At 32.3% G+C, this 11,291-nt stretch overlaps 1 protein-coding gene across 1 annotated transcript; it reads right to left on the bottom strand.

The window, feature by feature from the left end:
• Positions 1-398: 398 nt before the first annotated feature.
• LOC106459443 (probable beta-eliminating lyase) lies at positions 399-1,805 on the bottom strand. The gene has a single exon (XM_013919061.1). It carries the CDS (start codon positions 1,803-1,805, stop codon positions 399-401), a length of 1,407 nt encoding a protein of 468 aa, XP_013774515.1.
• Between the last annotated feature and the right edge of the window lie 9,486 nt (positions 1,806-11,291).

Here is an 11,291-nt window from a genome sequence, read left to right on the forward strand (position 1 = left end):
ACAAGTGATACACAATATCAATTCAGTACAATAAGTTAATAATCGCGATGGTATACGTGTCATAACACCATAACACTTGTTGTTAGATTATAGTTTAATAGTTCACACATTTGGTTTCGACTGTACCTATTGTGAACATTCAAGAAGGTATGAATATGATTTAATATATCGATTTTAAAAGTTTATGCAGAAAGTGTGGGTGTCCTATTCAGTGCGTTGGCAGATAACACCACTAAGTTCTTGAGCTATTTGTAGTGGATTTCAATAACTGAAGAGTTTACAGACTGTAATGTGTTAGTAAATTCCATATTATAAAACGTCGTCGATAACAAAAACAGTAAGTTTTAGCTTCTAACATAGTTTCTTCTTCACTACAACCAACCTTAGAGAAGTTTTCCTTATCTTGATATTTTTTCTAGCTGTATAGTAAAGTGTCTTAAAATAGGAGCTTCCTTTACTATACTGAAGCCATGAATAATTTCTCTCCTTCGATGAAAAATGTTTTTTAGAGCAATAACCACGTAATGCATATGGTCATTTGTATAAACTCGACGAGGAACAGCTAATCGTAAAAATTCGACTTCTGGATATCGGTTCTCCTTTGTTTCTGGATCACGGTCTGCCATTAAGGTGCCAACCTCAACTCCTCGTACGCCAGCTTCAACATATAATTCAACACCTAAGGTTTGAGCAACATACTCTTCTTTGGGTACGTTTGGTAGAAATCTCTTGGCGTCAATGTAAACAGCATGGCCTCCAATTGGTAATTGCAATGGAATACCATAATCCTGGAGCTTCTTACCCAAGAATGCAACTTGCTTGATTCGGTTTTCCAAATATTCAAACGTTGTTACTTCTTCTAGACCAACAGCCATTGCATTCATATCTCGCCCACTCATTCCTCCATATGTAGTGAAACCTTCAAACATAATAATGAAGTAGGAACATTCATCAAATAAAGATTTCTCTCGGAGTGCAATAAAACCACCAATATTGACAAGCCCATCTTTTTTACCGCTCATTGTCATGCCGTCAGCATAAGAAAACATTTCTCGAACAATTTCTCGTATTGTCACGTCTCTATAACCATCTTCACGGGTCTTGATAAAATAAGCATTCTCTGCAAATCGACAGGAATCATATATCACACGCACACCATATTTTTCAGCAACCTTCTTTACTTCGCGTAAATTTTCCATCGACACTGGTTGTCCGCCCAGTGTATTGCAGGTAATTGTTACAATAATCATCGGTATATGTTTCTTGGAATACATAGACATAACTGTCTCTAACTTCTTCAAATCAATATTGCCTTTAAATGGATGTTCGATAGTTGTATTAAAAGCTTCACTAATTGTACAATCAACTGCTTTGCCATTACGGTATTCAATGTGACCCCTTGTAGTGTCGAAAAAAGAGTTACCTGGCACAAAGTCTCCTGATTTTACTAGAACTGAAAACAAAACATTTTCAGCAGCTCGACCCTGGTGAGTTGGTAGTACATAATCAAAACCAAATATATTACTGACCACCTGATGTAATACATGATAAGAATCAGAACCTGCATAACTTTCGTCTCCTATCATCATTGCTGCCCACTGAGTGTCGCTCATTGACCCAGTTCCACTGTCTGTTAGCAAATCGATGAAAACTTGGTCACTTCGAAGGTTAAAAAGATTATAATGAGCTTCTTCTACCCATTTCTGTCTTTGTTGTCTTGTACTCCGATAAATGCGTTGAACCATTTTAATTTTATAGTTTTCTGCGAAAGGTAGTTCTGAACTTTTACAGGATACATAATTCATTTTATTTGGTGAACAGTGTAGTGAATTAAGTCTCTCTCTCTCTCTCCTTTTGACTCTGAAATCGAAAATACAAAGTGATCATTAAACGTATATTGTATACTCGGATGTTTTAGTGTAAAATAATTTTTATTCGAGTCCTCTACAGCTGGATTTCAAATCTTTACTGAATATATAATCCACCTTAATAAAAAATATTAATTTACAAAGAGTAAAGTTGAAAACCTGGCCAAAAAATCATACTAAATTGTTTCATTGGGTTAACTATATGACATAATCAGTCTCCAAGCAACAATAAAGAAACATTTAAAAAAAAAAGATAAATATTTTAGTAAACTAGCCAAAGAAGACCTCACAGTTAAGGTAGAAAACATAGTATCCCAATAGGAAAGCCAGTTACAACGTGTAACTGTAAATGTTTTAGAAGCTGCTTAAGGAAACCATACTTATCATTGATATTAAGCAAAATTAAGAGTTTGTAAGTGAGCCAGTTTAAACTGATAAATTAGCTGTATGCATAGTCGAGCAAAACATCACGTATTTCAGAGTTTTAAAATATATAAAGTAAATTGGCAGTAGTATTGAACAATTCAACTATCGTATAGAAAGCTATAAAATATGTATATATTCAGTATATGCGTATATGTATTTTTAGCTAAGAGGAATTATTCACTAACTGAGTAAGACTGCGTAGATTTACTTCTTATCAAGAACTATTGATTAAAGTTTAAAACTTATCATCAAGATTAGCAATTACTTTAAAGTAATAAGTAACTGAAAGAAAGTATTCTAAGTATACATATCGTGTTGAATCAGATTATAAGATTCTTAGTTTAATTGAAATAATATATAATTAACGAGGTAAAAGAAGTTGTAAAGTATAACAGAAATGATTAAATATTCATGGTTTAAATAATGTTATAAACGAGAAAAAGAGAAAATAAAGTAAATTCATTAAAAAATAAAGTGGGAGAATAAACTAATGTGAAATCATATATACAACATCAGATGTTAAGTGTAAACACCTAACATCCTTTTCCTACATCGTCATACTTAGAAAATAAGCACATATAAGTCTATTCAAACTAGCTAAAGATATTTCCAAGGTAGGATGTTTTCTAAATAAGAAAGAGAAAACCAGAGCATATATAAATAAGATTGTGGCTAAATACAGAATTCCACAATACTTACTTAACGATAGGGACGAGAATTTTGAAAATTAGTGAAGGAAACAAGTGAATTATTAGGCGTAAAGAAAAAATAAACAGCTTGATATCGTCTAGTTGTTAATGGACTGGGAGAGATAGTTAAATATATGTTGTCATAGCATTGTGAGTTCGATCGAAAAACATGAGGTGTATAGATATTTCTGTTACTTATAATCTTATAGAAGCGCCGCAAATGAAGTTACTCAAAAATCCCCTTCCTTTTGCTACAAGTTGTGTTGCTATTATGAAGCTAGGTAGCGTCGGTTGAAGTTTTGAGAGTGGAGAAAGCCGCCATCCTTTGGTAAATTTCTAAGGAACTAAAAGATTATGTCATTAAAAACTGATTGGATTGAGCTAGTGTAACAGCCGCCTTTCTATGTTCAGCAGATAAGGAGACTACAAGACCCCTTTGGTTATGAAGCGTTATAATTCGATACATGGGAAACATGTTCAAAGTAAGAAAGGAAGGGGCTGGGTCGATGTGGGTTTGAGAAAAGAATATAAAAAAATAGAAGTTCGAGGAAAATATGGGAAGAAAAACCGGGAGATGAGAGAGAACAAATAAAATGAGAGAAGCCAAAGTAGAAAGTAACATACTGCCATTTATAAACAAAATATATTTCTCAATCAATGTGTCATTGATTACCAATAATAAACATAAAATTGTTATATTTACATTGATATGAGTCTATTTCCGATATAAATAAGTGCACCTTAAATAAAGATTGATGGATACAAGAAGGGGAAGCAAAGTGTGAGTATAGCACAATCGTAACAATTGCTTATGCAAAGTTCCAAAGTAAATTAGATTAGATTAGGAATGAAAAATAGACATTATTCAAAAAATGCAAGTAGCGTTTCTCATATAGCACGCCAAAAACTAGAACAAAAATAGTAAATAAGGAAACTCAATTTAGTAGTGATATTAAATTAGGAAATAGAATATAGCTATATCCAGTTCTATTGTAAGGAAACACGAAGAAACTTTCTAAGTAATGAAATGGACTGTAATAAGACAAACAAAATACGCCAACTTTAAGATACTAGAGCACATCGTAAGTGTGTGCAAGTTGTTCATGTTAAATTGAAGAAACTTAAAGAAACAAAGCCATATGAATATTAAAAGCTAATAAAAATACAAAGTGAACACACCAAATAAAAACACAAGTTGAGAAAAAAATGGTAATAATAAAATGAAGATAATACAGAATTAGATAAAGAGTACATTTAACAAAGAGACACTTAAAATAGAGACGTACCTCGGAAGATGATGAAGAACTCAAAAACTGAGAAGAAATAGTTTTAAACTCGTATCAAGCTAGCAAACAAAGTATAAACGCTAAAGAAAGTACACCGCCAACTGATAAAACCATCAAAGTTGCTCAGGCATATATAGTTCAGAAGCGGAAGTAAAAGAAAGCATTGGACACACAGTTCGCAGAGACCTCTAGCTATCATCTGAGATCAAGAGATCTATCATTATAGCACTCGGGGATTCAGAGTACACAGACTAAGAGAAAAGTCAATAGTATAGCTGTAAATGTTAATATAATTTATAAAAATCATTAATAACAGTGGAGTCAATTTTTTTTTTCACTGCGTCGAAGATGATAAACCATCTTATTGATTTAAACGTTGTTTACGTTTCCAATCGAAGAGAATATAAAATTATTAATAATAAAGCATGAGTAGTATCCATTTATTGTACAGGACGTATTACTTCCCGAACATATGCAATTAGTAAAAGGTCAAAGTTGAAATATTTTACACAACCGCTAAATAAAAGTAGGTCCAGATTTTCAAACTGAAGGAGAAGAAACTTCCACACGTAAAAGATCTAATAATGCACGTACTTATAATAGCACAAAAAGAACAGATAAGGAATTATAAAAGTTTAGCTCAAAAGAAATATAAGAAATCTGATTACATTTTAATATAGCCAACTTAATTTAGGGATACTTTATCTGTTTTAAATAGATATAGATAAAGAAAATGTTAGTTAGTGTAGATTGCAGTTATAACGTATGTCACGCCTATCACATTTGAACAATATTTATATTGCTACTTAAGAAATTTATTGTTATATATTTATCTAGCTAATACTATAAATAACAAAAAATGAGCAGTGAACTGATTAAATTTAATACTGTAAATTACAGAAATACATACAAACTTACATGTTATTCAGTATGTGGTAAGTTTCAGTTAGAAATCCACAGAGCAATAGCACAACCTGTATGAATACATGGCCTCTAGAGTATCTAGTCCAAATCTGCCTTTCTCAGTCTCAGGAGTTCTGGACTATCTAAACTTAATGACATTGGAAAACAAGGAAATACTGTATACTACGACCATCAAACAATTTGTTTGTTTGTAGTTAAGCACAAAGCTATACAAAGGGCTATCTGTGATCTGCCCACCACGGGTATCGAAACCCTGATTCTAGCGTTGTAAGTCCATCAAATAGACTGTCAAAAATTCGTACCCTAGACGTGGATGCAAACTGTGGCGTCTTGTAACAGGAAGAATGTCGAATATTTTTGTACTTTATATGATGAATATGATATAGCTGGATAAATTATATTACCTGCATATAAATTAAAAATATTGTTCTTGTTTATAAGTATTTCATTAATTTTTTGGTGTAAAATATATTATTCTAAACTTAAAATGAGTGACATTACATGATACTATATAAGGAAATTAACTTGAATTAACTCGTACGTTGAGTTGACTATGAAATGTGCGGTAACTTCCTGCGAGAAAAACACTTGTAGAAATATATTATTGATTATACAATCCTCTTATGAAGCTCAAATGTAGAGGATGGCGTTCGAAATTCTAGTTCTACTTGTCTCAGTCCAGCATAACGTTTGGGGGTGACTTTGCTAAAGAAAGAGTGCCAAGTGGTTTGTGTTTGAATGTATATGACTAGGATGAAGAAAGTTATTTATATTTTGGTTTTATACAGATTTATGAACCAACGACCAAAACATGAAGATAAATGGTTGATAACACTGGTGTTTAAATCGAGATAGTGTGTTTCATTTGTATTTGTTGATCTCTTTTTTTTTTTTTCAAACACTAAATCAGTAGGAAATATATGCTATCGCCGATGTATCTGGATGATCTATCAATTTATTGCAGTCTTTCTTGAGAAGTTGTATGATGTTTGATATTCAAGCTCGAAAAGAAATAAATTTTGCAAACTGATTTTACACCACATCAGCATGCCCTGTGTCTGTTTAAAAATGTGTGAACCGGATCGTAATATTCTGTTGTTAAGTAAAATAATTATGGATTATACAAATGCATTAATTGTAAAACAGGAATAAATTTTATCATTAGTTGTATTAAAACGTATCTAGTAAGACATATGGAAAACGTTAACTTACTTGCCTTGCTAAAATATCTATTAATTAGACTTCAGATTTTAATTGATTTCACGTAAGAGTAGGCTGATATAAATGTCGCTGAAATCAAATGATTCGATAGATTTTGCTGTGAAAGATTTAATCTTTTGTTAGCAAGCGTCAAATAAAAATTCGTTTGTAACAAAAGATAGGAAATTGTACTTCTATTTTTTTCTTAACATAATAAACATTAAAAGTGCAATAAAAATATATAAAGTTACCAATACTGAAAAGAAAGACATATTGTTTTCATGAATTTTAACAACAGTGGTTACATAGCTCATTCTAAAGCTGAGGGATATACAACATTGATAGTTTTTGCGAAATTAGATTGTGGTCCAAACACTCATGACTTACCTGTTCATCTAATAACATATTTAGGTCCCTCTCTGACAACAATATAGCCTTACTTTAATAACTTTTTGTCTTTAGTATAGGTCTCTTTGACTCATGGAAAATCCATTTTCTTAAGAAAAAATCCTTTTAAAAGTTAGTGACACGAGATTCAAGAACATACATATTTGCATCGATGACACTCAAACGTAGTAGTCTTAGTAAAGCAGATATGAGAATATTGTATGAGAATATCCTCATTGTCTATAATCCTATAATCCACTACAGAACATGCCTTCCCTGTTTGAAATGCTTTAACAAATAGTCCAGATCTATTTTGCATGCAAAATTTTTTGAGGAATAAATGTGTTTAGCCTCACTCACGGGGATTTGAGGTTACAGCAAATATCTTTCCTTGATAGACTCTTGATCAATGCCAGTCTGATAAATCCAAAATCTCGAAGGTACACTATAGTATACATAATCAGAGCACCTGATATTCAAGCAAATATTAGGTCACTGCTTTTATGTGGCAGAATTAGGAGTTGATGTGGCCAGCTTGTCAATAGGCTATGCATAATTCAATGTTTCTCAGTGGCCAATAGTTGCCCTGGAAGCACACCTTCCACAATGGAAAATCTCTCAACTGCTTCATGGATAATCATCTTCACTAGTCAATGCCTGCTGTGTTGAATGCTGATAAGATTGTATAGAATCAGTTTAGCATTAAAACTAAAAGTGCCCATCTTCATGTAAGTATAGTTAAGTATAATTTAAGTAATTGAATATTTGAAATCTGTACTTTAGACTTGGGGTTAGAATGACTTCATTCTCAACTTTTCCACATTCACTTTCTTTATCAACATTAAATTATAACAAATTGATTTTAGTTTCAACAAATTTATTTCGAAACTATTTCTGAAATAAGATGTGTTATTTGTTGGTCTTATGCGTTAATCGTGGAACACATGCCTTAATAAAAGACGCGTATTGTGTCGTATGTTAATTATCAGAAAGTTCGGTTCAAAGTAAGTTGCCTTTATGGATGAGAACTAAAAATTAGTTTATAAACAAATACTGCTAATTGAATATAATAGTAGATGAGAAGCATAAATTGCAATAAAGCAAATATTTTATAACTACCAAAAGTACCCAGCTTCGATCAGGTTATTAAGTTGATATATTTTAGAGGACTATATGCCAGAGAGAATAGTTCGATTACTGTCTGTCCATTACGATTTTAGTGGAAAGGGACCGTTAAAGGAGTTGCCATGAAATATTGGTGTAGTGAACGTTGGTATTATTTGAATAAATTAATAAATAAGCGTAAAGTAAATACATAGTGTGAGATAACCTAGCCTAAAGCCAAGTGCATAAAGTATATAAGGAAAGTAAAAATATCGATCCAATGTTAATCTTAAATCGTTTTTAATTAAGATGTTTTCAGTTATTTCACCAAAGTTTTAATATAAAACAAACCTCTATAGTCAACTGGATACCCTAAATTAAAAAATAAACAAATATGTTTCCAGTTATGTAGTTATACATCTCATTTTATACTTTCAGTACATAGACTATTAACAATATTAGGTTATACTTTTGTTGCTAAGCAGCGTGACATAAAAGCCATTGTTGGAACACATTGTAACCAAAACGCACTAGCTTTTCTATATATTAGACGTTGTCATATAAGGAACCATTTCTTTTATATGCGTTCTTTTTGCTAGCTTGCTCCATTATAAAGAGTCGCATGTGGATAAGATAAGTAATAACCAGGTGCACATTCTTCCGGTCCTCTTAGTATGGGTGCAAAATTTCAGGTTTCTAGTATCTTTCCACTTGGAGATGTGGTGTCACATTTCTTTTCTAGGTGGTTTTCCGCTACCTTGCCTCATAATAAGATACGCACGAGCACGCATGGGGATAGGTAATAATATCCAGGTGCATACCCTCAGGGTCCACTTAGTATTGGTTCAAAATTTAAGATTCCTAGGTTCTTTCCTTTTGGACATATGGCGATCACATCTCTTTTCTATGTGGTGTTTCGCTAGGTTGCCTATAAAAAGAGGTGCACGCATATGGATTAGTAATAATACACAGGTGCACACCCTCAGGATCCACTTACTTTGATGTAAAATTTCAGATCTCTGGGTTCTTTCCTCTTGGAGTTATGGCGATCACAGACACACAAACCCACAGACAAATAGGCATGCCCTTATATTATTATATGTTTTGGAAAGGAATCCACAGACATAGCATTGAAAATCATAATAACATGCAAATGATATAATAACAAAATTTCACAACATGTGCGTAGTCATCTGCAAAATATTGGTTTTGAAAAGTAGGCAAAGAGCATTTTCATGTCGTTATTTTATAAAAACATGCACACGTTACACAGCATTGTAGCTTTTTATAATGTTATTTACCTGTTTATACCCACTGCCTTGAATTTAGATACATCCGTTTTTATTGTGAAATGTTAATGACTTTTATTTAAACCATAAAATAACAAAACAACTGTAAGTGGTTGATAAACTCCACACCACAAAGAAATAACAAACATACAACTAATGTTACACACATAATATAAACATAAGAATAACACATATTTTAAAACTTCCAAAAGGTAACTATTGTGGGTGGACAGAGATAGTTAATCTTAAAATTTTCCAAGCCTTATACCATTCACTATCTGTGGCCGTGGATAATGAAAGGCATGACTCGAAGTGTTAATAGTTATGTATTAGAAAAATAACAAATGTTTGTCACACGAGTTTCGAAAAACCTACACATTTACGAAATTGTGTGTGAATTACATTTTGATAATTTAAATTACTGGAGAATATTTAGACATTCTTTGTGGAAGAAAACAAAGATGGCCTTCTATGACTGGTTCATGCACAGAACAGTGGGCACTTTTACGTGAAAGATCTTAGCTGCGCGGCATGTCGTATCTCTCGAAATTCGATGCCAGTTGAATATACACCTTTACATAATCATACATTTTAGTATACGCTAGATATTTTGGTAATTATTTGTGAATTAATTTTCAATAATCTTGAATTGTCTAAATACTTTATGAAAACGAAGCAATTCGAACTCATACCAGCGCACGATATTTTCTATCAGTGCTTTACATATTTTAATATAACTTAGATAATTATTATTTTGAAATGATTTTCAATAATTTCTACAACTGTGTGTTATATTCTACAACATGGATTTTCCCACAGAGCAGTCAATTAGGGCCAATTAACTTGAACTTCACAGAATATCATATCGCATACTATACGTCTGTGCTTCTTTATAAAACTGGCTGAGTTTATCAACAAATGAAAAAGCAGTACACAAGATATACAGGACAAAAAATTTTATTTGTAAAAAAATCAAAGGACAAAACACAATACACATTCACAAAACAAGAGCAAATATTTATCGTTATTGTGAGAAAAAACCTTTAAAAGATCTCTCTTACCAGTTCATTGCTAACCTCCCCCTCCCTGAAATCTAAAAACAAAAACGAAATTAAAGTTAAACTAAAATATAATAACCCCTCAATATTAAAATGAAATGCAGAACACATTTAGAAGAAACACGTGTGAATGCTATGTGTAAATTGCTAAAGAGAAGGACCTGGCTTTAAGTACCCAAAATAGAGTAATATAAAAACAACAAGGCTGCTCCTGAACTCCACTACCTTAAAATGTTATGATGAAGCAATAGTTATATTAATTGAAAACTAATATGCTTAGAGGCCAATTAGCAGATGCGAGTCTGGTGTGCATCAAAGTAATAAAACGTTTTTTGTTTATTTTCAGCTTCCTGCATCCAAACTGAAATGCTAGGAAAAGATAAATTAAAAACAAACTTATATATTAATTAAAAAAGTTATAAACACGTCCTATACTACATATTTCAAATGTTCAAATTGGTGCTGTTTTGTTCGAAACTATTTTGACTTTCCTCCTAAAACATGTGAATGAACTATATTCAGAAATTTCACAAACACTAATGTTTTCGTTTGGAGCACACTGAAGTCAACTTAAAATGAACATTTGTGATTTTTTAAAAGAAATTATGTAAAATAATTAAATAACCAAAACATTTTTATAAAATAAATTTCAGCTATGAATTTCTTTGTTTCATATGTGGAAGAACGACTACAAGTATATTTTCTAGGATTTATTTTCATTCTATCGTGCAATTTTGCCCTCGAACAGTGGGTGCACAACACCGGATACGTAAGAGTTAATACGATATAAAAATCGGTTTAGAAGAGTATTTTCCAAACTGTGGGATCTGCCCCCTAGAGGGGCACGGCCTTTTCGCGGGAGAGCCCAAAAATAAGAGAAAAGTTGGAGACGACGATTACTTAACAAAACTATCACTTTGCTCCCAGAGTTTGTTTTTTTTTTCTTCTTTTGCTATCGCATTTACTCTCTCCTTACAATCACTTTTCATTTTGGCCCGGCATGGCCAGGTGGATAAGGCGCTCGACTCACAATCTGAGGGTCGCGGGTTCGAATCCGCAT

The sequence above is a fragment of the Limulus polyphemus genome, unplaced genomic scaffold, assembly GCF_000517525.1.
Source record: "Limulus polyphemus unplaced genomic scaffold, Limulus_polyphemus-2.1.2 Scaffold609, whole genome shotgun sequence".
Taxonomy (NCBI): Eukaryota; Metazoa; Arthropoda; class Merostomata; order Xiphosura; family Limulidae; genus Limulus; species Limulus polyphemus.

What these genes read in the sequence shown, in the direction of transcription:
- LOC106459443 (XM_013919061.1), bottom strand. Translation starts at nt 1,805, where the DNA reads ATGAATTATGTATCCTGTAAAAGTTCAGAACTACCTTTCGCAGAAAAC.